General features: G+C 43.8%; 1 protein-coding gene across 9 annotated transcripts in view; it reads left to right on the top strand.

Moving 5' to 3' along the window:
* Positions 1 to 27,458, top strand: part of Nav1 (neuron navigator 1) — a 261,886-nt gene that overhangs the window by 176,383 nt on the left and 58,045 nt on the right. The window contains exon 1 of one of the 9 annotated variants that reach the window (XM_058585957.1): positions 2,094 to 2,743. The exons of the other annotated variants lie outside the window; for them this stretch is intronic. Coding sequence (XP_058441940.1) covers positions 2,691 to 2,743 — 53 coding nt within the window. The 5' untranslated portion in view covers positions 2,094 to 2,690. Of the gene's footprint in view, positions 1 to 2,093; positions 2,744 to 27,458 lie in introns of those variants that run through there. 9 annotated transcript variants of the gene reach the window in all.

Genomic DNA, 27,458 nt, shown 5'->3' with positions numbered 1-27,458 from the left:
CTCAGTCCAGACTCCTCAGAGAGCCCCTCCGCTGGGATTAGAACTAGCTGAGACTTTGCTTCACAGTGGTGGTCCCCCAGCCATGGTTGGGGGGGGGAGAAAGAGGGAAAGTGGGCAGGGGAGGGTGGATGGAAAGGTAGACAGGTGGCCAGGTACTGGAAGAGGGACAGGGCTCTGGAGGATGTGAGGGAGTGTTTAGCGACTGCTCAGTTGCCTGCAGGACATCCCTCTCCCTTCAAGTAAACTCCCTGTGCCTTACCCCTTCCAGGCCTCAAATCTCTTTCCCCCACCTCTGCCCAGAAAGCCACAAAGGAGGAAAGCTTATGGAAAACCTACAGCCAGATCTGGAGAACAACATCCCCTGCTGAGGACATTCCTCTGGCTGAGACAGTCATTTTACTTAGACTAAAGAGAATCCCTTATGGCTGTTGCTGTAAGCTGTTCCCCAGATGACCCAAGCTCGCTCTAACACAGCTGCTGGGACAGAGCTCCCTAGGGGAGGAATTGCACTCTCCCTCTATTTAGGGTGATGATGAGGATGGGAGGCCCAGGACAGCATGGGACTGGAGAGACAGGATAGGGGCTTGGTCCAGGGATAGCATCCTGGACTGAGATAGAAGAATGAATGTGCTAGGAGAACCACCCACCTTGCTCTGATGCACCTCAAAACCAATCTCCTTGGCAGCTGGTACTTCTTCTTACCACTCAGGACGGAGAAAAGGGCATAAAAGTCTATTTCCCCCATGCTATTCCCACCTCTGCCCCCTGTCAAGGTGGGATCTGTCTAGGATCACTGTAGCTTTTGACACACCTTTGATCTCAAAGCATATTTGGAAAACTTGGTCCTGGTGTGTACCCTCTGATGCAAAAACCAACCTCCCCCAGTCAGACTGTTCAGGAATCCAGAGATGGATCCCTCTGCTGAGGTTTCTACCCTTTAAATGAGATTTGCCAGATGCAAGTGGCACATACCTATAAACCTACTCAGGAGGCTAAGGAAGGGGAATTTTGAGGACAGCCTTGAAAATTTAATGAGAACTGTCTTTAAAAAAAAAAAAAAAGCTGGGGATGTGGTTCAGTGGTAGAGTGGTGTTCATGGGTTCAATCCCCAGTTTCCAAACATACCAGAAAAATGGGGTTCATCCCTGTAGAGCTGCAGCCTTGGCCAGTGCTGCTGGAATCAGAGGACTGGGTGATGTGAAGGGGAAAGGGCCAGCCCTAGGATTCAGAGCACCATCCACACCTTAAAGGCTGGAGCATAGGAAGGAATCCAGGAGTGCAAATCTTTGCTTCCTTGACATTTGTGAAAACTGAGGTCCAGAAAGCAAAAGGGGGTGCCAGGACTAAGAGAACACATGTGGCCCAATCTATCCAAGCTGCCCAAACACCAGAGACAACACTTTGGGATTAGTAGTCATTTTAGTTTAGTATTGGGGGGCTGCTGGGGGGCGTGGCTGCTTTAAATGAAGTAATTACCATAGTTGCTTTCCTTGCTTAAAAGAACTGCAGATGCAATCTATCCATTTCTAAAACAGTCTTTTCAGCTTGCCTAGTTCACATTGGGAATGGGGACCCTTCCAGGAGCAGAGTGAGGACTACAGGAATCTGGAGGGAGGGCAGCAATTCTGCCCTCTGCAACTCTATTTTCTCTTTTACAGGGCTATGTGGGCCCTAAGGGGAGAGGGAGAGGATCCTAACTGAAGGGACCTGCTACTGATCCCACTTTTTTTTTTTAACCCTACACTAAAACCTTTATGTTTTGGGATCCTTTTCTTCCTAACTAGTTAGCTTCAAATGCCTCTGGGACAGACCCTTGAGTGATGTGAACTGCTCTTTCGCCAGGGACAAGCAAGCTTATCATCTTAGCTGCGGTCTGCTGAATGTTGGAGGGATGTTAGGTCCCGCCCCCTGAGGGTATCAATACTTCCGGCAGAGGTTACACTAGCCTGCCATACCGCCCCCCCCCCCCAACCAGAAGGATCCTGAGTCAACCTCTGGCAATATGTAGGTCCCCTCTGACCTTCACCCCCACCACACGCTCCCTAAGCCTTGTTTTAGGCGATGGATGCAGTGATGCTATGTTCCAATTTTAACTAATTTCTAAAAACATAGAAAGGGGCCAGGAAGAGGCTGAGCAGAAGCCCTCTGCGGAGAGGGTTCTGCCCAGGCCTCCCCAGCCTTGTACCCACCGGTGCACCTTGGCTGGAGAGACCTGCAAGTGCCCCGCTGCTCACGCCCCCTTCTGCCTGCACTGAGAGCGCCCAAGGGACCGGACCGCAGCTGGCATCCCAGGGGTTAACTCCAGAGCAGCCCAGGTGGAGGTCGAGGCCCCCAGCCCTTTTCTAAACCTTCAGGCTTCCGAGGCCACCGGAACGGTGGAGGCTGCGGTGGCTCTTTGTCTACCTGCTCTGGGCATTAAAGAGCCCGCTCGCAGCCTGCATCGCTGGGGCTCGGGACAGAAGTCAGCGACGGGGAAATAGGGCTCTGTCGCTTTAAGTACAGCTGGAGCCGTAAGTACGAGCCCGGCTGCGGGGAGAAAAGGGAGCGGAGGGCCGGCGAGGGTTCGGTTTCTGGCCCTCCTCGTGGTCGGAGGCTCACATCTTGTCGGGTGTCCACCGCGTGTCGAGCAAGGGCAGTCCCGAGGGTCGCTAGGTGCCCTCCCGGTGAATGGCCGCCTGAGCTGGGGAAAGATGCTTCATCTGCCCTTGCCCAGGTCTGGAAGGACAGTCAATTTCCCCCGCAGGTAAGCGCCCCCGGCCCGCCCGCAGCCGGCCGAGCCGGGGTGGGGTTTGCGGCACCGCGCGCTGCCCCAGCACCCCGGCCCCATCGCAGCTGCAGCTTCGGGGGCGATGGGTGTGGGGTCCGCAAGAAGGAGGGTCTTGGCCGCGCTCCTTCTGCCAGAAGGAGGAGTGCCAGCGCCGCCCGAGCCTTCTGGCTCCTCAACATGCTGGAACCTTCTGGCTGCCCACCATTTGGCTTGTTGGTATTGGGGCCGGGGGTGGGCTATAGAGGGGTCTAGAGAGTCGCCGAGACTCTCGGGAGACCTGCAGGGACTGAAACAATAGCACAACTTGATGGAACTTCGATGATCGCCGCTGCAGCGTGTGAGGGTCGGGGTCCTCGGGGACCAGGCGGGCATATGGCGAGGGACCTGCAGCGCAAGCCGACTCAGCCAAGGTTCCCGCTGGTCCCCGAAGTTCGGGAGTAGGAGTCGTTTTGGGGTGAAAGGAGGTGGTGGGAGGCCGAAGAACGTGTGTGTGTGTGGGGGGGGGGTGAGTAAGGGAGAGGGCGTAGTATTTGTGACCCCACCGCTGGTTGGATCTCTCCAGGAGTGAAGCTTGGGACTTTAGCCTGGGAAGGGGTAAAAATCTGAGAGCTTGGATGATTTGGGGAGTCCCACTGTGAGGGACAGCAGAGCAGTCCTGTAAGGTGAGGACGTGCACAGAGGCTCCTTCATAAAAGGGAAGTAAATATGACCGCAGCCAGCCCCAGGACCCTCTGAGCTGACTTGGAAACTGGCTTCCAGGGGAGGATTAGAAAATTCCAGCCGCCTGAGAAAGAGGGCTGGGGCTTTCTGGGTTTTTGGGGAACTTCCCACCTCATGGCTGGAACCCCTGTGCAACACTCCATCCTCTCCACCTGGTTCAGACCTTGCAGCCTCTGGGAAGTTGGAGGTCAGGGAGAGGCATGGGAGGCCACGCCCACCCCAAACCGCTGAGCCCTCTGAGCCCCAACAGCCCAGACTTGCACCCTGTAACACGCTCCTGTTGCCTCCTGTTTCCTTGGAGGGAACCCCAAGTACTCTCCTGGGACTCAGTAGCAACTCACTACACAAAGGCCTGGTTAAGGGCAAAGAATTGGGCAAAGCTAGGGAAGGGAGAGGCATCTGCCTCAGTGCCTTCCTGCTACAGGATGGAGACACCAGGCCCCTTGGAAGCCAGAGTCCTGCTGGCCCGGAACTTTTTGTCCCCTACCACAATACACAGACTACAGCCTTGCAGCCCATCTGGAATGTGATGACTGGTAAGATTGCTAAGATGACTGGTGAGGCTGTCATAAAATGAAGCAGTTCATGCATAGAGAATAGATCCATTTAGGGACCCTTAGGGATTATTTCTTCAGGTGAGATCTTGGGCTGAGTCTCAAAGCCTGAAGAAGTAGAGAAAAGGGGTTGTTCAAACCACCAGCCTCCCTTCCATCACTGCCAATCCAGTTAGAACCTACTTAGAATTCACTCATGCTGTGCAAGGAAAATTGTCACCCAACCAAGATTTGTACTGCGGCTGGGAGGCACGAAAATCCTCTGTGTGACTCCTGAACCCTTTCCATTATTACTTCTTCCTATTCAACAGCCTTTTCTAGGCTGCTCCAGGGAAAATATGTTTGTTGCTTTTTTTTTTTTTTTTGAATTGGTGTTCTCCCTGCACTCTTCCTCAGCCCCACCCTTCCAGGGGAAACCTGGCCTTTGTAATGATTTTAGTGTCCTATCCTGGGGGCACAGCTGTTGAGAACTTGTCTAGCTTTTTACCAGAAACATTTTCTGGGCAGGTGTGCCAGGGTGGGGACCTGTCTGCCATAGCCCTGGGAGAGAAGCAGGTCACATTACACCTAGCCAGCCTGCTGCCTGCTGGGGTGGGGCGGGGTTGGGCCTGTGGTTTCTTTTCCATCCTAGCCCAAGAGTTGCAGGCAAAGAGAGAAGGGATGTTGTAAAGTGCAGGTCAGTCCTGGAATTGCCACACTTCAATTATAAAATTTAACAAGCCTGGCTCTAGTCTACAGAGGGGGAGCCTAACTCAACCCTTTGCTCTGGGGACAGCTTGAAACCTTCCCTGTAAATGATGTTTGGTTGGGGCCAGCGGGGGATCAGGGGATCAAAGAAACGATTTCTCTACAGGCTCAGGTTCCCCTTAATCTCCAAAGGAGGCAGCACTGGGAGGATGTGGGGGTATAGGGTGAATCACTTAATTGGCCCTCAAGTGTCTCCATAAGCAGCTTTTGATGAGTGAGCTGAGATCTGTTCCCAATGCCTCCATTTGCCCTAGAGAAGATGCCCATCATCTCAGATGCCTGGGCTTATTGCCTCTGCCATGGAAGCTCTATCTGTAAACACCATTCTTGCATACTTCAAGCATCATGGTCTCACCTGGAGACCTCTTTCTCTCTCCTCCTGCCCCAGTATGTGTGGAGTCCAGGCATCCCGGCCATTCTGCCCTCTCTCCTACACACCACCTGGAAAGGACCATCAGGTAAAGCCTGGAGATCCATGAGAACAAGACCTGCTTACTGCATTTGCCTGACCTACAGAGAGACTTCCTAGGTCAGAGGGCTTTGGCTTGGCACAGACTCAACCTCTATGAGAAGACAAATACCTAGGGACTGTAAAGCCAATGAGCTGCTTCTTGTTAGAGGGGTTTATGGGACTAGGCACACACCCCACAGGCAAACCACACTTACTGGCTTAACCTTCCTGACAAGTCTCTGGGGAGAGAGGTGCTAAGCAAGAAGCATCTTAATAAGGAGGGCTTAGTGTATAGCAGTCTGCCCAACATCTGAACCAGTCACCTTTTCTCACTATACCATGTCACTCTAAAACACTACATGTGCTAAGGCCTTTATATGTGTTCTTTCATTTAATCTTCACAACAACCCTAAGAGGTATAGTTTGTTATCATCCCATTTAACAGATGAAGAAATGGAGGCACAGAGATTAAGTAAAAATAGTTACAGTAGAGGAATTTGTTCTCACACCTAGGTCTATTTGACTTTAAAGCCAACACTAACTATTGTGTGATAAGGAGATTTCTCATTGACATCAGCCTACTCAGGGCCTGGGAATGTTAGATGGTGAAGTGGGAGAGGTGGGGGTTGGTCTGGGACTCTAGTAGGAATGTAGTGGGAAGGTTACTAAACTTGGGGTAGGCTGACCAGATTTGGAACATGCTCCACTTCTAATTAGCTTTGTGACTTTACCGAGGTTATTTAGTCTGCAGACTCAGTTTCCCCCTTTATGGAATGAACATGATCCCTAACCTGTATACCTTACTAGGATGGAGTAATGACAATGAGATAATATAAAGAGCAGAGAGCTTTGAACATTTGAACTTTTATGAGCTGTTGAAGTCCCACTCAGCCTCAGGAGTCTCCTGTACTCTTTAGATTGCCTTTTTCCCTTGGCATTCTTCCATCTTGCTAGGATCTAATGAGGGTACCTATCAGTATAATAGTCTAGAGCTCTCTGGCTCAGAATCTGTCTTTGATTTTTACTTATGTTCATAATTACCTGTCTTCAGATTTCTGTTCAGTCTAAAATCTATACTAATTAGGATGGTATATTTATATATGCTATTTTATAGTAATTTACATAAATATAAACCATTTTTTAAAACTTAACCTTTTTTTTTTTTCAAAAAGCAGCCATATTCATTCAACTTTTATTATGTGGTAACGTTGTGCCCATCAACTGTGCTGGGTAACGGAGGCACAGAGCTGAACCCTAAGACTGACATTTATATACTTATTAATTCACTTATTCAACAAACTCTAGTGAGCACCCCGGATGCCAGGCACAGTGCTGGATACTGGGAATACAATACTGATCAGCAAGACAGGCATAGACTCTGCGTTCAGACCTTATAATCTTACGATGAAAACAGGAAATAAAAGTTAATGAACATAATTTCAAATCATGAGAACTATAAGAGCAAATCACTGCAGGAGAATACAGTCTGCTGGAGGAGACTGAAGGAAGCAAATAAGTGTACCAGATCACATGTGCAGTGTGTGTGGGTGCGGGCAGGGAGGGCTCATACTTGGAGTGGTCACAGAAGACTTCACAGGGGAGGTGATGGGCCTGGAAGAAAAACAAGAGTTTCCCAGAGGGACAAGAGTTCATTTTCGAAAACAGGGAACTTTCCCCAATTGAGAAATTCTGAATCATCCTCCAGATTCTTTGCCCGGATGCACCAGCAGTGTGACTTCTTCAGTCATGTTGATTCCGTGTCTGAGACAGAATCCTCTGAGACAATTGAATGAATAATAATTGAATGATAATTGAATGAATTTGTCATCACCCACTACCGCCAGAATTCCTATCTGGAAGCCTTTGATAGTGGTGCTGGCTTGTGTCTCCAGGACCTGGGAGTCAGTGTCATTTCAAGTTAAGTTCATGATATAATAAAATGTCCTTAGATTGTCCTTGCCCTTGCCATTAAAGCATAGTCAAATAATTCTAGCCAGATGGAGAATGTGTAGGATATGAGAATTCATTGTCAGTCTTTTTTGGAATGCTCCAGAAATTTCCTAGAAATGTTTAATTCTTGGACATGACTGGGCATTTTAAATCTGAAACCCCCTTTCCCATGAAGACTTTGACTCATCATTGGAAAAGAAACATCAAGCCACCCCCACCTCCTGTATATACACAACAGCCTGGTCCTTAGTGCTGAGCACATCAAGAAAGGCTTGATAGAATCCATGGACTTACAGAGGATAGAGCAAGTAAGAAATTCCTCATAAACTAGTTTTCCAATACCATATTAATGCAAGTTCCACTTAAGTAGTAGATGGGTTGTTTATTCAAAAAGGGGTGAGCAGAGAGGAGTGTGCACCTACTTACAGTCTGCTGGCACCGAACTGGGTACTTTAATGTCTTGTTTACTCCTCCAGCTCCCCTGAAAGGCTGATGGTGATATGACCATTTTTGCGCTGTGAGCATATGTTCAGGGAGGGAAAGTGCCTGTTCCCTGTCACAGCCAGAAAGTAGTGGAGCAGAAATACAAACTCAGCTCTGGCTCAGTGAACATTCCTCTCTAGAATGTGTAAGTCTGAGAATCTTGGTGCTTCTGCAAACTTGAGAATAACTTTCCATTTGAGATGATCATTTTCTTCTTTTTTTTATTCTTTGTTTTTGCAGTACTGGGGTGCTTTGTTCTGAGCTACCCCAGCTCACTCAGCAGTTTTATTTATTTATATTTTGAGACAGGGTATTACTAAGTTGCCCAGGCTGACCTCAAACTTGTGCTACCATGTATGGTTGGGATGGTCATATTCTATAAGGAGAGCTGCTAATAGAAGTTTCCTAACCTTCTGGGGAGTTGCTTTCCAACATATTTATATCTACATCTATATCTATCTATATATTTTTCTTTCATTATATGCTGGTAGTTTGGTCAAATTGTAAATTCTCAGAGGCCAGGAACTTTTATTCAAGTGATGTATATGTAGAATTTAATAATGATCTTTTTCTTTTATATTTTGTTTACTTTTTTATTTGTTCTAATTAGTTATATATGACAGTAGAATGCAAAAATGGTCTTTTAATGAAGACCAGAAAAATCCAATAGACTACTACTATAAGAGCTTACATTACCAGATGTGGTGGTGCACACCTGTAATCCCAGCTACTTGGGAGGCCAAGGCAGGATTGCAACTTGGAGGCCAGCCTACGCACCTTAGGGAGATCCTATCTCAAGGTGAAAAATAAAAAGGGCTGGGATGTACACCCAGCACTGCAAATAAATAAATAAATAAATGGCTTCTCTAGCAGTACAGCATTGTATGTATTATATTGATCCTGTGTCCTCTCACTTAGAACTCTTCAGATTGAGTTAAATCATGCTTCCTGAAATATAACAGGTAAATGAGATAGAAGCAAATCCACCAAGTAAATATTTATTAATTAAATAATACTAATTATTAATAATACTATTTATTAGGTGTCAGTCACTACAAAAAAAAAATAAGACAACCTGTTCTAGTCCACATTATGATATGATTAATTTGTGATGGAGTTAGGTGTAGAGTCCTGACCCAGGAATAACAGTCACTGGAAAGAGGAGGCCAGCAAGTCAAACACAAAAAGAAAGATTGGCATCTGGGCAAGAAGCAGCACATTAGGTAGGAGGACAGTGAGTGTGGCAGAATTCTGGGAGTTCAAAAGGTGACTGCAGAGAAACTGGAGAGCCTGATGCACCTTGAAAAGAATTTATGTGGCCCTGGAATCCACAGGCAATGAGTAAAGAAACTGCTACATAAAGTCCTTCCTGCTCTTTTGTGCCCATCTAGGCCCCATTCTTGAGGCTGTGTGGCAGCTCTGTACTGCTGGCCTTCATGCTTTCTGTGTGAGAAAGTTATTTTTCAGGCTTGAAACATTTTCCCATGGATTATTTTCAGTTCTTCTATAAGACTGCACTAGACTGTCAGGTTTTCATCTCTGGTATCTGCCAACTCTGTGGTTTTATATGTTTTTAATTTTTTAGAAAATTGTTTTTACTTTTACTTATTTATTTTTAATGATATAATTTTAAAAGTAGGTTTATAACAGCGTTCAACAAAAATAGCACACGTACCAGTGGTCGGAATTGTGGCTCAAAGGCCCTCAAGGAAAACAGATACTTGGGATTACTCCTGGGTATCATGGATATTTAGAATAGTACCTGCAGATGCATGGCTTAGACAGTAGCTGTCTTCTGGGGGACAGTCCTGGACACTGCTGCTTCTTGTCTGTGATATGCGGTTGGAAAGCAATGCGCGATTGGTTATCAGAACCCTGGAAATGAATGCCTTGCTCTTCTCTGGGACAAATTCCCTCAAAATCCTGTGTTATATTGTGATATATTTCCACAGTCTTGAAGTCGGTGCCATTTTTTCCTATTTCCTATATTATATATGTATTTGGTTCCCATAATTTGTACTGTTGCCCCCCATTAATCTGCTCTCATAAATTCTAGGTAATCAGTCTTTTTTAAAAAAAAAATATTTATTTTTTAGTTGTACTTGGACACAATACCTTTACTTTATTTATTTATTTTTATGTGGTGCTGAGGATGGAACCCAGGGCCTCCCACGAGCTAGGCAAGCGCTCTACTGCTCAGCCCCAGCCCCAGCCCCAGCCCTAGGTAATCATCTTTGTAACTTCCTGCCCTGGGCTCTCAACCCATTCCCATGCTTGTGGCTATGGAGTGCTTATCATTGGATCCTTCACTCAGGACCCTTCTACAACCCCACATGAGTGGGTCCTGTATATTGGGGACTTAGCAACTTTGCAGGTAGGTGCCTTCTAGGCTAGCACTGAGCAGATCTTGAGCAGATGGCGAGTCACCTTGTCCTGGAAAGGTGGCTGTCTGAGAGCTCATAAAAGCCACTCTCTCAGTGTCATAGTACATTTTAGAATGATTACATTTCAGCAATAATGAGCAATATGTTAATTAATTAATTTGCCTTGTTCCATTTACTAACAACTCCCTTCCCCCACTCTGATAAATTAAATGTGAGGGAGGAGGTATAATAAAAACCCCATTTTTTTCACGTGATCTGTAGAAATTGCTTTCATCCTTTACTGGTGCACCTCACATCTGCCCTAGTCTTTCAGATGGTTTTCTTTTCTGGGTCCTCTATGGGAATATCTGGCAAAGTTGTGGTGCCAGAGCTTGCCATGTGTGGGGTGTTGAGAAAGGAGCTGGAATCTGGAGTCTGTGCAGCTGCACTTCAGTTACCTCAGCAGGGAACCTAGGAGTCCCCACCAGGCTCCGCCTGCCTCGGAACCCCAGGGGGTGAAAGAGAGCAGCGTGTCCCTCGTCCCTCTCTCTGAGAAAGTAACCGTGTGCCTCTTGCAGGAGGGAGGAAATCATTGCTTACTCACGCGCAGCCTGGTTTGGGAGCTCTCCTGCTATCTGAGAAACTAATTCTGGGAATTTGCACAGAGCTGTTCATTGTGAAAGCAGCTTTGATCCCCAGAGTGTCCAAAAGCCCTTGGAAAAAAATTAGCTGTGCCAGGGAGGCCGTGGAGCCTGTAGGAGCCCCCCAAAGAAGTCAGAATTCCTGGGTTTAGTGTCTGGTTTTCAAATAACAGTCAGCTCTGACCAGCCTTTTAACTACTCCATGTTTCTTTCATAAAAGCTTGAGCTCTAACTCAAACTCAGAACAGTTCTACCAGTAAAATAATGCCATCCAAGGAAAATAATGCTGGTCACATGACCTGAGCCCAAAGATTCAGGAGTAACCTGCATTTTTATTTCTGTCATCCCAGCTTCCTCATCCCCGTGTCTGATCTCTATATTTAGCAAAGAAATTCAGAGGTGAAACAGGTGAGATATGTTGAAGAGCAACAAAGGTTAGAAATGGAGCTGTGATGTGCCTTTAGCCTTGTGGATATCACTCGTATCTTCCTAAAATGGAACCCTCTCCCTGACTTGTTCTCTCTACCCACCAGGCAGGTGTCTTCTGCCTAGGGAGTATGAGCTGCCAGTGGCCAGCTCTCTGGTGTACCTATACCCTCTGTGACCACCTGTCACACTGAGTGCTTTCCAAGACTTGTGGTGTGTTCCCAAATCTGTTGATGCCAGTGGAACTTGTTTAATTTAGTCATCACATCAGTTGATGCTATAGGAACATAAAAAGAAAGTTGTTTCTCTCAAAACTACATTGAAGGGTTTAGAAAGCTTGAAAAGGCAAATGGCTAAGAAAACTTGAAGTAAATGTTTGGACTTAACTGTTAGAGGAGATTAGAAAACTAGAAAGATTTTCAGATTGTCATGTGTCATTAAAATTTTGTTCCACTTTCAAGAAACGGATGCTGGGGATGATTATGTACTGTGCAGATGGGCGTAAAGAGAGGGGCTGGAAAAGCAGAAGTGTGTCAGGGAAAACTCTGTGGATTCTAGGACTTTCCAAGGCACTGAGGTTCACTGGCATCTTGCTATATAATTTTCTGTAACAAGGACTTACTGTTGTAAGGATTTTACATGTTAATGAGGAATATGTAGAAGGTCCTTCCCTGGAAGTCTTTCAAAAGAAGAAAAGCATCCATTAGCCTGGATGACTTGGTATATTGGTGTTGGGGGGAGAGAATGGCTGAAATCAAATGGTTCTTGGTTTAAGGGGCAACCAAGTGGGAGGGGAAGAACAGAGGGGACAGGTGGCTCCTGAGCCTCTGCCTCCCTGTCTGCCAGAGCAGCCCTGTGTGTATGTGCTTTATACATCGAAGATTTCTGGTAAATGTGTTAGAGGGAGAATAAAAAGGTTCCTTTTCTTTAAAATGGGCTAGAAAGCTACAAGGTGAGGTCTTTTCTCTCTTTCTCCACATCTATGCAAGACTGAACTAAGCTCTCCCCAGTGAAGAACAGAGAATGTATTTTTAGTGCCCAAGTCATATCTTGTGTCCCCATATATTTTCAACTTCTTTGGAGTGATAATTGATGAATTTTATATTTTCTCAAACCTGACACTTGGTTAATGCCCCCAGGGGCTGTCACCTCTAAGAGGTGCCCCATTAGGGATTTTTTCTTCCAAATCTCAGAAAGGCAGACAGGGATTTTTGGCACAGACTACTTTTGGAAGAGACCTGGAGCCTGGGGTGGAATTGTGAAGACCTCTTTTCTGAACTGTCAAGTGGTCTGCATCTACCCTGAATCAGAACAGAACGGAGGAAAGAGCAGGATGTTTTTGTTCTGTCTGTGACCTGAAGGCATCTTCTCCAGAAACAACCAGTTTGATTTTGATTAACCTTCTCTTCTTTTAATTTCAGTCTTCCTTCGTTTGACTTTTTTAAGGATTATGCCAGAAGCCCCAGACTGATCCTAAAGTCTCAGAACAGATTTCACTCATAGTTGCCCAAGAAAAGCATGTTAATACCAAAAGTAATTTCCTAGCCAGTCATTTCCTGTGTTCTCAAACTTGTTATTTTTTCCTAAGATATATATCTTTAGATAACAAAAACTGTTCTCCCTCTTATCCTGGGGAGGTGATGTGGCAGGAGGCATTTTGAAGACAGCGTAATAAAAAGACCCTTTAGAGAAGCTGGGGAAAGGGTTGATGTCTTGCTAAGCATGTTTTATATCCAGCCAGTGTTGGAGTACCTTTTTTTTTTTTTTTAAATACTGAAGTGAAGAGATGAAGCACCCAGAGATCTAATACTGACTTCACCACTGACTTGTTCCATGATCCAAGGCAAAGCTTTCAGCCTTAGTTTTCCCATCTTTGAAGGAGAAGGAAGGCCACCAGCAGTGACAGGCCTATAATGGGTGGGAGATGATATGGAAGGAATGGAATTTTGTCTAAATGCAAAGTGCATCAGTAAGGATTTGCTACAGAAATATGCAATCCATTCTTCTGGGGTGTTGAAAGCCTACCCTGTAACAAAAATGGTCTGGTGTCCATACTTGCCAAGCACTACAGATACCTCAATACCTGATTCTGTAAAAACCGGGTAGAACATCTGCCTTTCAAAAATGTCTGGTGACTCTGACATTTGCAGGTGAGGGTTTGAGAAGTTTAAATGTTTTCAGTTGCCTATTATGCTTTCCCCCATTCATTCCTCATCTGTAAGCAGGCAGAATGTCATGCCTGAGGCATATAAGGGCCTTTTTACCTTGCCTGAACACCTGTGTGTGGTTTGTTTCTCTGGAATTAGGTCTTTACTTCATCCACTTATTGGTTAAGAATTAAGATCGCTTTTTGTTCTCATTCTTTTTGTTCAAAGCTTTGTAATTGGTGAGAGATGTGCTTACTTTCACATGCATAGAAAACTCACCCATAAAAAATGAAGGTCTTTCACAATGCATTAGCTGGGCTTTCTCTGCAGTGCTGACCTTTGGCCCCATGCACAATGTGGTATTCAGCTGTCCTGTTCTCTGAAGTGAAAACCTTCAGAGCCCTCAACAAAGATATGTCACCAAGAGTAAGCAGTCCATGAACTAAATGACTTAAGATAAGAAGGCAGTTGATTTCAAAATAAAGATGAAGGCAAGAGGTCTATAAAAATTACAATGCCCTCGGAGGCCAGAGCACTGATTTCCCCCTCCCCCATGGGAGCCCTGATGACTCAACCTTCCTTAAGACCTGGATGAAAGAAACAAGTGAACCTTCTATTCCGAGGAAGAGTGGAGAATCTTAGTGGGGGAAGAAGCTATTCAGAATGCAGGACTCTAGAGGGCCTCTTGGGAGCACTTCTTTTGAAATCCTTAACAAGCACTCTTACTCTAAGGGTCTCAAGGATGTAAGCACTTATAAGCTGTTTGGCAAGGAAAAAAACTTCACAAATAACACATGGTTCCAGTCACCTTAGACAAAGTGCTAAGAAGGTAGCAGATTACAGCTCCCCACCATGCCCCGCCATCCACTTACTGCTCTCTAAAAATGTACAGACAGACTGATGAACAAGTTTTGGGTGCTTAATTGCAAGGTTGGTTGAGGACAGGGAGACAGGGAGGCGAGGTAGGGAAAAGTCATAGCTTGGTTTACACACAAACAAAATCATTTCTAAGGACTGTTCAGAATACTTGTATGCCAGTTGTGCAGAGACATCCAGATTTCCGTGGTGTGAGGAAACTGTTCTTTTGCTGCATCTACCTCACAGTGGTAACTTGCAAATTTTTCTCCCATGAAGCTTTATTTTTGGAGACCACTGTAATTTACATGCTGGGACCTATTATTAACTGCTAGTTTTATGCTGTTATTGGAGATCTTTACATTAGGAAAGAATGTATGGGTTGTGTTCTGGGGAAGGGAGGCTCAAATTAAAGGTTACCTTGTATAGTATCTGAGATTTGTCGAGGATCTGAGAATGAATTGGAAACCCACATCCCCCAAGCAACGAAAGTTCTCTTGGTCCCTCATGACTATCTTCCAAATGAAGTGCGTTCATGATCTAAGGAGAAGTGACTACTTCATGGGAAAAGATGATCATATAAATGCTTTTCAAATGGCTTATTTCAGAGCCACTGTAGCGTAAGTACTGCAGTTCATCTTGGGGTACAGAATTGATGAGACTCCCGTAAGGACTACATTGCATATTTTGTGAATGTAAAAGCAGAAGCAATTGTGCTATATTAAATTTCAGCCTGTAATTGGGTAACTAGAGAAGCCTCTTATTTAATTAAATTCCACTATCCATTGTGTGGCAGGAAAATTTAGTGGCCTTAAGTTTGGCTACTATCTAGGAGTAAAAAGTACATTTGAAAGTGCATCTTTCAAATTCCCTTGTTAGAATGGGAAGTGCTTAGCCTCAGCAATGCTTCTCCAGGGGTGTTTTCAAAGTGACAGTGCTCAGCTTGATCACTAAGGGTTTCCCACAAAAATGATGAGGCTTCAGCCTTTTATGATGGGTTAAACATTTTACACAGAGTCTTACATCCAGTTTTGCTTCTACCTTGCCATTTTTTGTCTGGTCTGGGAAAACTCAGTGTAGGAAAACTTTCCAGAAACACATCAGGTGCCACATAAAGGACTGGCTTCTGTTTGGTGGGTAAAGAGTTGTATTGTTGTTAAACTAAAGATGGGGTTACTAAAGGCCCTAGTGTGATTTTTACCCATTATGGATCCCATGATGAAACTATGAAACTCTTTGCCAGAAGCAGGTATATAGTCCATTTGATGGGGGATGCATGCCTAAAGAAGGGGAAAGCTAGAAGTTGGCATCAAGTTCTTTTGAAGAAAAACACTCAGCAAATGTTGGTTTTTCATATTGCTTTCTTAACTGATACAAGACTCTGTGGTCTTCTCTAACCATGTCACCATGTCTATACTGGGGAAGATATTCCCAGGTGGCCCCTTGATTCAGTCATTCAGCAGGCATTTATTGAGAATTTACTCTGAGCCGGACCTTTATACTCAAACTTTCTCACCCAGTACAGGAAGACACACCCCATCAGAGCCCCCAGGGAATAGGTAGGAGAAGAATACCATTATGTCGAGAGCCACATAAAATTAAAGACCAAGGTTGAAGGCATGAGCAGAGGAAGAGAAACGAATCTGGATAGGGAGGAACAGGAAGATGACGCTATCACTGAGGGAAGAATTTGAAGGAGCAACTGACAGGGTCAAACTCAGAGTCAGAAAGATAGGTCTAAAAAATCCTAATTTGGCTGCTGTTGCCAGAGATATTTGCTGCCCTAGCAGTGGAAATGAAAGTCAAGTTCCAGTGAGTACAGGAGTAAATGAGGTAAGGTGGAGGTGGTGATCACAGGTAGTTGAAAGGACAGAGACCAGCTTACAAATGCAGGTAGACTATGCTTGCCACGGGCCTTATGAGCAATGAAACAGCATCACTTGCTCTATCTACTTTCACTATTTTTTTTTTCTGCATTACTAAGTATTGAACCTAGGGCCATTTTATCACTGAGCTACATCTCCAGCCCTTTTTATTTTCTATTTTGGGGCAGAGTCTCACTAAGTGACCCAGGCTAACCTCAAACTAGTGACCCTCCTGCCTCAGCCTCCCCAGTCACTGGGATTAGGGCAGCTCTACTTTTACCTTTTTAAATATTTTTGTCAATGGACCTTTATTTTATTTATTTATAAGTGGTGCTGAGAATCAAACCCAGTGCCTCATGCGTGCTAGGCAAGTGCTCTACCACTGAGCCACAACCCCAGCCCCTACTTTTGAAACCTATGATCTTTGTTAGAGAGTTACATTTTTTGTTATTTGTACCACAATTTTATTTTGTCCTGTTTTATTGATTCGTTTTTTTAGTAGAGAAATAACTCATTTTATTCAACATGTATATAAACACGTATGTTATATACAGTAAAATTATACAAAAGTATTGAAAATATAATATTGGATATGGTTTTTCTAATGTCAGTAAGGAATAGAGGAATGATTTTAAATAATTTGAGATACTACTTTAGAAAAATTAATGCCTTTAAATACCAGTCATGAGAATTCAGAGTAAAGGCAACATGTTATTAATACCTTGTCTTAAATATTGCCCTGGTGACACTTCACATATGACAGATTTCTGTCTTCAGCAACACTAGAAAGAATCAACAAAACTTTTGCCACTGCAAAATAAAAATTAAATGTTTCACATAAAAACATTTAAAAAGTGACATGAAAGATTGTGCTGTTATTGTTGTTGTTACTTGAAGAGGCAGTTAATGATTGTCTGTCAGCCTTGGTATAGGGTGGGAACTAAACTGTCTTTCATGACTAGATGTAGGCTGATTTTATTGAGAGGCCGTAACACAAGGATCGTGGTGGTATGACTTGTGAGATTTGCCAACTAATGTGGGGAAAGACCCAAAAGGTGAAAATCATTAAAGGGAACTCTGTATCTGAAATGGAAAAGATGATCCTAAGAGGAAGGGGAAAAAAATTTTTTTTTTTTGTTTAATTATGGAGGGTGGGCAGAATAGCTCCAGCATGAGAAAATTGCCTCATAATGGTTTAAATACTGCTAAGGAGCAGTGTTCTAAGAAACAGATTGAAAACAAAGGAAAAATAAACAAATGTGAGCACAATGCAGAGCTTATATAAAAGTATATAAACCTTCAGTTCTCATGTGTTTTTCTAGAGTCGACCTACTCTGTAGCACATAATCATATTTTAAAAGCTTAGTTCCCTAAACACTTCATACTTCCTTATTAATTCTGGAACAAAACCATTTTACCCACTCTCCATATGGTTTCATCTCTCTCTGCCAAATGTCCACACAGAACTCAAGAAGTGTCTCAGGGGCCTTTACATTTGATAACTTAAACATTTGACCTCTCTGGCCAAATAGGCTGATAATATCCTGGGTTGCTGCCAAGCAGGGAAAACTCGCCAAACGGTCTCCTTAATAATGCTTCCAAATCCCCATTTCCTTGCTGCTTAGCTTTTTAGTCAGTATTTTGCCTTCACTTGACTCAATATGTAGAAATTCTCTGCATTTTCACCCTGGAGAAAAATTCCTTCTCCAGACCAATAGGTTTTCTCCTCTAATACAGCCAACATTTTTTTTTTTTAATACCTCTTCTTTCTCCAGGGGTCTGGAAAAGGACACAGAACCAATGAGCAATTTCTTTCTTTCTTTCTTTCTCTCCTGACCCCTACTCTGGCTATCTTTGTGATTGATCAGAAAATGATTCTTTCTTGACTGCAAATTTTTTCTTCTCTGGTTACAATAATAGTAGCAGGTCTGGCACACAAGTGTGTTAGAGCAAGCTCTTCACAAAGACAGCTGTTAAGCTGACCAGTCCAGCACTCTGGTTCTTAACCTCTCCATAATGTCACATTGTTCTGACAAAGAAGCAATCCCCATAATCTCTGTTCAACAATCTGCCCCTGTAACTTGACTTTTTGTGTCATACATGCCATTGAACAACTGAAAACACAACTTTCCTCAAGACCCCGGAAGGGAAAGAGTTTAGAAGCTGATTTCAGTATCCATGTTTGATATTCTGCCTTGATTCAGCAAGATCACACACTGTAGTTCATACCATAAACCACATCTCCAGGGGTGTCATCAAATGATATTTGCCTCAATCAGCTGACCAGTCACACCTGCCATCAACCTGGGAAACTATTCCGAATTTATTTTCATCCAGCAAGGCACGAGAACAGCACATTTTCTCTTGCGCTCTGATTCTTGGCAGGATTGGGCAAACAACCGCTTCTGCATGGGGAATGGAGTCTACAGAGCTCCCTCATATCCATGGCTAACCCAGGGCCCAACTCCAGAGCTATTTGCTTTTTGGCACAGATTCATTCAAAAAGTGTGGTGTTTGGATTCTCGCCCATGAGTTGCAAAGACTTCCTTTGTGGCCAGATGTAGCCACTCCCTAATAAGCCTCTGGATTTTGCACCACTTTCCGAGGTGAGGGTGTAAAGGAGAACTTCCTTGAGAACATCCAGGAGAGCATCTTGGCACAGACATCCAGCTCCAAGAAGACCAATGGGCAATCGCTTGGGATGTTGATTGACAAGGGGAGAGGAAGCAGTGGGCGGGGCTTTCTATGGTTGAGCATTTTCATCTTGACAGCTGACGGCTGTCAAGATGACCCCTAAAGCCTAAAATGCGGGGAACCAGGGCATCAAAATCTTGGACTCTGAAAAACAGCGGGTTCCACCCAAAATGACAAGGCTGTTGGAAGCAAAGCATCACAGGTATTACTTGGCTGGCCTAGTCATGGTGGAGTGAGACATCCTATGGATGCCGCAGCCACTTTCCCGGTGGTCATGGAGGGCTTAGTTGCACCCATGTGCAGAGCAACCCCTGTCAGTCCACAGCAGCACTGCCCACCCCCACCCAGGGACCTCAGGGCACCTAGCACCGGGCCAAAGGCCTTAATATAGTGACCCCACCTGTGGGACTCATTCAGCATTTCCTACTCTTCCCACCAAAACAGTGGTATTTGGATCTTTGCCCATGAATTGCAAATACTTTCTTTGTAGAGCAAGGTTCAGAAGGGTGGACTTCATATTCACGGGCCAGGTAGGGTTCTTCATAAGTTTTTCCTAGAGGGAAAGGTACTAGAGTGGGACAATCCATAAAGAATGATCTACCCACCAAATGCTAAAACGGTGAACATTATCAGCAGCTTCTCTCCTGCTGACTCATCAGCATCGGTTGGTTTTCTACCCATTCTAATGCAAACCTGTGGTGTGAGATTTTTATAGGGTAGTGATAATGTTTAAGAATGTGTATTGCTGCTGGCATCCAGCAGCTCGGCAGGCTCTGAGGCAGGAGAATTGCAAGTTGGAGACCAGCCTCAGCAACTCGGTGAGCCCCTTCTTAAAAAAAAAAAGGTAAAAAGGTTAGGGATGTTGTTCAGTGGTTAAGTGCCCCCTGGATCCCTGGATTCAACCCCTAGTACCAAAAAAAAAACACTGCTGGACCAAATGGCACAAACCTGTGATCTCATGATCTCAGCTACTCAGGAAGCTGAGGCAGGAGGATCCCCAACTTCAATACCAATGTTTTAGCTGGCTGTTTTGCTCCTGTGACAAAATGACCCGGCCAGCACAACTATAGAGGAGGAAAAGTTTATTTGAGGGCTCACAGTTTCAGAGGTCTTAGTCCATAGAAGGCCAGCTCCGTTCCTCAGGACTCGAGGTGAGGCAGAACGTCATGGCGCAAGAGTGTGGCAGAGGGAAGCAGCTCACATCATGATCAGAAAGCAGAGAGAGTCCACTCTCCAGATATAAAGCCCCAAAGCTACGTCCCAACTCCTGCTTCCTGCATCACACCCACACTCCAGTTAGCACCCAGCTAATCCCTATCAGGGGATTAAATCACTGATTGGGTTAAGACTCTTACAACCCAATCATTTCTCCTCTGAACCTTCTTGCATTGTCTAACACATGAGCTTTTTGGAGACACCAAAGCATAACAACCAGCCTGGGCAACTTAGTGAGACCTTGTCTCAAAATATAACTCATAAAAAGGGACTAGGGGACTGAGGATGTAGGTCAGTGGTAGAGTACTTTGCTACCATGGGCAAGGCCCTGTGTTCAGTTCCCAGTTCTGGGAAGGAAGAGAGAGAGGGAAGAAAGAGAAGAAGAAGAAAGTGCATGCTGATCAGTCTTTGCAAACCGTAGGAATCAGTCTGAGCAACTGTGGAAGGTTTCTGTCAGTTACAGAGCTGTTACAACTTCTACCTGCTAAAGCCATTCCTGTAGTTAGCTAAGAGAATGTCACTCCTTCAAGCACGTTGTTTTGGTTTACAGGCTTTTGAAGTCTGGGAATTAACTTCATTTCTTTTTCATGATCTAAATCCCAAGTGTCAGTAACTACTGAGGTTCAGTGTAAAAGTGACAGAGCAGAAACAAATTAAATTTGACCTGGAGACCACCTTTTGGTACAAAGAGCCCCTAGAGATGCATAAGTGGTCTTTGCTCTCCAGTGGAACACCATTTGGAAAGCAGCCAAATAATGCACTGCAGAAGTAATGTCAAATGGTCCCCTCGTGATCCAAGTAAATACCTAATTTAATTTTGCTATTCTGTGATCACCCTTAACTTCAGTTATACATCTCATGATAGGAGTATTTATAGTCTATGAGTCTATGAGGTGGTTTTAAAAAAGGCAAATTTTGCTGGACATAGTGGTACACTTCTGTAACCCGAGTGACTTGGGAGGCTGAGGCAGGAGGATCACAAGTTCAAGGCCAATCTCAGCAACTTGGAGAGTCCCTGTCTTAAAATGAAAAAAAAAATAAAAAGGACTGGGAATGTGGATATGGTTCCGTGATTAAGTTCCACTAGGTTCAATCCCTGGTACAAAAAAAAAAAAAAAAAAAAAACCCACAAATTTTATATTAAATTGGCTCTGTTTCTTACTAGCCATGGGATCTTGGACATGGAATGTTACCTGTCTTAAATTTCAGCTCTCTTATAGGTAAAATATCTATCCCAGGATCAATATGAAGATGAAATGAGATTGTACATGTATGTATAAGTACCCAGCAAAATGCTTGACATACATATTTAAATGTTGAACATATGATAACTATAGTTTTAATAATGATATCTGGTGATGTTCACAAAGAAAAAAGATTAGAACATCTGCATTGATTACCATAAACCTGGAAACTCCTCTAGAAATGTAAAATTCATACCCTTTTGACAAAATCAAATGCCATAGATTATTACAAAAGACAGCATATTAAAGATGCCTTTCACAGTGAGTACTTAAGAAATACTGAGTTCCCAAAGCACATCACTGTTCACAGAGAAATAGGGAAACTAATGTGACACAGACTTATGGAAAGGTAACAAATGAGTGAGCTAGACGACTGTGTAGACTTCACAGACCTCAGGGGACCCTGACCCAAACTTCAGCATTTCTGATGTTGGATGATTGATGCAAAGATCTTGAGTGTTCATTTTTATCATTTGGTTGTCTTCTCAAGTTTGTAAATTATTTAATAGGGTGGTCTTCCAGAAAGCTGTAAGTTTTTAGTAATGATGAGGACTTCAGCCTGGTTAAATGCAGGACATTGCTGCCTGTTTGTCCAGCAGCGCAGAGGTTACATTGGTTCAGCTTGACTGGGTGGGTGTAAGTAATAGCTAATGTTGAGTCAGATCCCAGCCTGCCTGATGATTAAGTGAACAGCCACTTCCCACAAAGCAGTCTCAGACTTTTACGTGGATTGCTTTGCTACAATGGAAATCTTGACAGTTGAATCCACATAAATTAAAAATGTTCAATAACAAAGTAAAACGTGTCCTTAAGTTCTCCTACCTTCTCACGACTGCTTCTTTGGAAATCATGATATCGGCGCATTCACTGAGAGATTCAATGAGCTCCCCCAGTAACAAATTGATAAACCTCCCCTGGAGTCACAATGAAGCTTTTTCAAAATGTCAGGTTATAGTTTCCTGTAGACAGGTAAAAAGAAAGAACTCTCCTACCCATGTGGCCACTGCCATCATATATGATTGATATTTTTAGCTTGGAATTTAAAGGAGGACAGGGTATGAAAAAGAAGTTGCAGAAGTTATAAGAATGTAGACATGGAGCCAAAGTCATTAAGGTCAGAATCTTGAAGTAATTCTAGTAGGGTTTGCAGAGAATGTTATCAGAAAGCTTATATAATCTGGAAAATGGCCTCATTTTTTATTTTACTTACTCTTCTCCCACCAGCCTGAGATTATTTGTTTTCCTCTATATTTAGTGAAAGGATAACGGCTATTTTTTTCGTGTGACCCTGCATTGACTTGTATTAGAGGAACTTCATTGTATTCTCCTTGGGGATCTCTGGAGGGTGTGAATTCCTGAAAGAAGTAGATTGGTCCCCCACTCCCTGTGTATTTTTAAAATGGAAAATAAGTAGCCTAACTTGCAAAATACACTCCAAAAACTGATTGGCTGTGGTGAATCCCTGGATTTGGATGACATTCCCTTTATGTACACTACAAAATACCATCCTGTCAAATCCCACCCACCCCCTGCTTTTGCTCAAGGCTCTGGACCTGAGGTTCTTCAGCCTCTCTCACCAATCCACCGCCGTGCCCTCCGGTGTGGTGGTGTGCAAACACTCAGACTCAGGGAGTTCACATAAATATTTTTCTGTTTATGTTCTAGCATTTGGAATTTGTGTTTGTGTCTGTTTTGCTGGCTTAGATCCTTTTGATGTTCCCTGCTTTGTTTTTCTTTGGTAGATTGAATGTGGACAGCATTAGGGTAATTATGGGCAGAAAAACTTGGGCGGCTCACGAGCCTTCTATTTGGAGTCAAGATGTAAACTTTTAACTGAACAAGAAAGGCTCAGTGCACAGAAAAAGATAAAATGTACTGATGTGGGAATGCCAAAGTAGAGGTTGGGCTTCCTATTTAATAGACTAAAAAGGGAAAGAAGGCGATAATGGAAGTCCAGGGATTCTGGTGAATGTGAGAAGACTGACCATGATACAAAGAAGTCAAAAAAAGGGGAGCGATGTTTTCAAAAGGTTCTCCGTTGGCACGTCGTATGGTTTGTGGTGGGAGCTCCATTCCTGAAGAGGAGCTCACAGGCTGGAGGTGTTTATTGCTAGATCAGCATTTCGCACCAGTCATCTGGCCCGAAGCTTTTGGAGCTGCCAGAAACTGCCCCGAGTTGCAGATTCTTTAGCCGAGGAGTTTGAATGGAGGACCTGATTCCTGTCCCTTTCACTTCTTTCCGTATACACAGTGAGCTAACAGTGTGACTTGAGATCTGAAGATGAAGGGCATCTGTTCACATCAAGCACTTTAACTTGTCACCTTTTGTGTAAGAGGAACATATGCAGGACACACGCATTCTTTGTGACTTCTTCCAGCCTGTGTGGGAAGCAGGATTCGTGTTTCTAACTAAAAAGGATTTTTGCTTCTGTCAGCCCTACATAAATCATTCTAAAAGCTATAAATATGTTTGAATCTCATGCTACTTTAAGGCATTGCCTGCTTCTGGGAGGGAGGATTGGCAGTGAGGTGCTTTTCTTTCTCTGCCACACCCCCTCCCCCTTATTTCCCCTCCTGAGTCAAAACTGAGCCAGTCTTACTGTGAGCAGAAAAGTCTTGTTTTGACTTGTAAACTGAACAGGTTAGCTCAGAAAGGCACTGGAAGAGGTATAAAAGTGGAAATCCAAGAGGTCACCTTTAGTCCAGAGTTGCTGTTTCAGCCAGGACTTGTCAGTTGAGGAGTTGTTATTTTTTTTTCATTTTTAGAGATCTTTTATTGATCTAGTCCTCAGTCGGGCCAACTCTAGTCCACTGCCTGTTTTTTTATATGACCCACAAGCTAAAAATGGTTTTTAAAAAAATTAAAAGAAAAATGTTTTGTGACGCATGAAAATTATATGAAATTCAAATTTCAGTGCCTGTAAATAAAATTCTGTTGGAAGAAACATAGCTGCATTTACTTGTTTACATTTTAGCTATGGCTGCATTCATGCTGTGTAAAGTTGATTAATTGTGACAGAGATCCTACGGTCTGCAAAACCTGAAATATTTACCATCTTGTCCTACATATAAAAAAATTTACAACCCCTGCTCTAGGCCCTTAACTTAGACCTTTCCTACTTTTCAGCGTATTATTAATTGCCTTTTATTTCTTTATTAGTTTGGAAGAGAGGCAGAAATGCAAATTCTGTGGTATCATTTTCTTTGCCCTAGTCATGGGTTTGGAATTGTGCAGTAGACTCCTAAGGAAGCAGCATCCCAGGAAGAATGTGGGTAAGACATGGCGGAGGAAGCAGGAAGCAGCTCATGAAGTTTTAGGTCAAATACCATTTTCAAAAATCTATAAAATGGGGCATCTCTATTGTTTTAAAAAGAGAAGGAAGCCGGCTGTGGTGGTGCATGCCTGTAATCCCAGCAACTCAGGAGGCTGAGGCAGGAGTATCTCAAGTACAAAGCCAGCCTTAGCAATTTAATGAGGCCCTAAGCAACATAGCAAGTCCTTGTCTCAAAACAAAAAGGAAAAAGGGCTGGAGATGTGGCTTTTTATTACAAGCACCGAAAAAAGAAGAAACAGAGAAAGAAAGAAGAGGAGAAGGAGGAAGGGAGGGATAGAAGGAAGGAAGGAAACATGGATGGTAGCAATAGAAGCACAGTTTCAGTAATCCAGAGTCTGCTCCAAGAGCTGCTTTTTATCACTTGAAGGTGAATTTGACGAGATCCCTGAGAATTTTTCTCATTTCTTGAGAGAGCTTCTCAGTTATCTTTTCGTCTTCGAAGGATTTCAGTTTCCTGGCTTAGGAACATCTATACAAGAGAGGAAGGCGCTTTTTTTTTTTTTTTCATTCCTGCCCCTGTGAAAGAAGGAGAGGAGGGGAAAGGTTTGGGGGCAGGCAAAAAGGGAAATCTCTGAAACTAGAGAAAACTCAAACAAATTGTAGCCAGCGGAGTCAGCATTCCGCACCCACAGTTGGTCCTAATTAAGGAGTCTCCCGTTCAACAGCTCAACTTTCTGCTCTTTATTCTTCTCCCTGCCAGCTGACATGGCAAAGCTTTAGCCCACATCTCGGAAACAGCCTCCTCATGTCTTCCCCTTAGATTCTCACTTCTCTGTATCTCTCCCAGTACCCTGCAATTACCCTTTCCCACATTAAGATCCCAATAAAATATATTGATACCTCTAATCCAATTACATCCATCTCGTTCCAGAAAGTGCTATCCAAGCTGTTTGCAAAGGCTGAATAATTGTGGATCATGTCATTAGGGGGAGCTCACATAGAACCTGATTTCATCATAGAAAGATGAAATTTCTTTGGGATTATTTTGCTGCCAAGTCAAAGCAGCAATGATAATTCCTTCTACTTTGCTTGACTCCTTGGCTTTCTTAATCCATAGCTTCTACTTTTCTAGCTGATCGAATTAGGTATTTTATTTCACCTGTGCTATCGGGATCAAAAACCTGGTGTTAACAAGTCTGAATCAGGAAGGTGGTCAAAGTCCAGTGTGACCCAATGGGGATATTAATGTGTAAATAAATAAGCTAATTTTCCTCACTTAATGATTATGCGAGTCTACTTGAGTTTCCATAACAAAATGCCACAGCCAGGTGACTTAAACAACAAAAAAATTAATTTTGTTACAGTTCTGGAAACTAGAAGTCCAAGATCAAGGCGCCATCAAAGTTGGTTTCCGGTGAGACCTGGCTTGTATGCAGCCGCTTTCTCACTGTGTCCTTACATGGTCCTTCCTCTGGCTTGCACTGAGAGAGCTCGCTGGCATCTCTTCCTCTTCTCTAAGGGCACCATTCCAAACAGATCATAGCCCCACCCTTATGACCTCACTTAACCGTAACTACCTCCCTAAGGGACTTATTTCCAAATACTGGAGAGTCATTGGGATTTAGGGCTCCAGCATATCAATTTGGGGACAACATAACTCAGTCCATAAGAGTGGTCTAAGTTTGGGCTGGGATGTAGCTCAGTGATAGAGTGTATGCTTAGTAGACACGAGGCCCTGGTCTCTATCCCTGGAGTCAACAGGGCAGTGTTTGAGGCAGGGTGTTAACAGGGCAAGTGGATAGTTTGAAAGAAAGTGTTCTGGGTCATAGATATTTCAGAATCTGAAGGTATCACCAGATACCATAAAATGGAACATGCACAGGATTTTCTAAATAACTTAAAGGGCATCCAGTTCTCCAGACCTATCGTGTGCCCTATGCTAGTAGGCTGATTCTCAAAAAAAAAAAAAATTCTACTGCCACTGGTTGCCACTAGAACAGGTTGCAGAAACTTGTGGCTTTATTTTAACTGAGTAGAATTCCACCTAAGACTGAGCCTGTGGCCCTGCTGACACTTCTAAAAATTCTTGGGCCTTTGAGGAAAGAAGAGTGAGCTGAAGTAGGCGTGCTGAGGTGGTTAGGACTTGAGCAAAGAACAGTCAGACTAAAGCTGGGACCAAACAGAAGAAGTTTCCTCACTTTTTTGTTACATGGAGCATCGTCAGAAATGACAGTAGAAGTTTTCCATATGTACTCTGGGGTGGCTTTGTAGACTCATGGTGTTTATTTACACTGCCTCCTTTCTAAATGCCACAGGGACCTTTGGTAGTCACTGTAGAAATCAGAGCTGAGTGACTTAAAAGAAAAAGAAAAAGGCAACCTGAATTCACAACTGAACAGAAAAACCAAAGTGCTATTGGATTTGGGGCCCTTCTCTTTGGCTGGAATTAATCGTTGTCATCTTCCCATTGGGGTCCAAGTAAGAATTCATCTGTAGATGTTGGGACAGGTACCTATGATGGTAGGACCGCAATCTGTAATGACCGCTAACTCTGATTTTTTACTAGTGCCAGCAGTACCAAGTAATCAGTCTTCAGGATTTAAATCTGAATTTGGAGATCTTTGGCCCTTCATCCATTCACAAAGTTAGCCTCCGCATTTGAATGTTGAACCAATTAATCAGATAGTTACTCAAAACTGGAGCTTAGGGAGTATCTTTAAGAAGTTCCTGAAAACATTTGTTTTCTGGACGGACTGCACTAGTATAAGCTTACTGAAAATATTGAGCGCCAAATACATTTTTCTAATTATACATAATCTCCAGTTTCATAGAAGACTCTGGTTACCTTGTTCTTGAGAGTCCCTTCTTCTTGGTGATCTTCACCCTTGCTTAAGACTTGGCAAACTCTTAGCTCAAAAAAATTTACACTGGCGTCTTTTGCGCTCCACCCACTCTTCCTCTCAGCGTCTCACTATGTATTTCATCCTTTCCTCCCATCGCTTGGCTCTGTTGGCCAGATCAAGCTGGTGACTGCTGCCCGCCAAACCACAGACATGTAATG

Source organism: Marmota monax, unplaced genomic scaffold (genome assembly GCF_021218885.2).
Source record: "Marmota monax isolate L192 unplaced genomic scaffold, Marmota_monax_Labrador192_F-V1.1 WCK01_AAM20220418_F8-fsc00099, whole genome shotgun sequence".
NCBI classification, from domain to species: Eukaryota; Metazoa; Chordata; class Mammalia; order Rodentia; family Sciuridae; genus Marmota; species Marmota monax.
The sequence above is the reverse complement of the archived record's forward strand: the minus strand, read 5'-3'. Positions and strand labels throughout refer to the sequence as shown.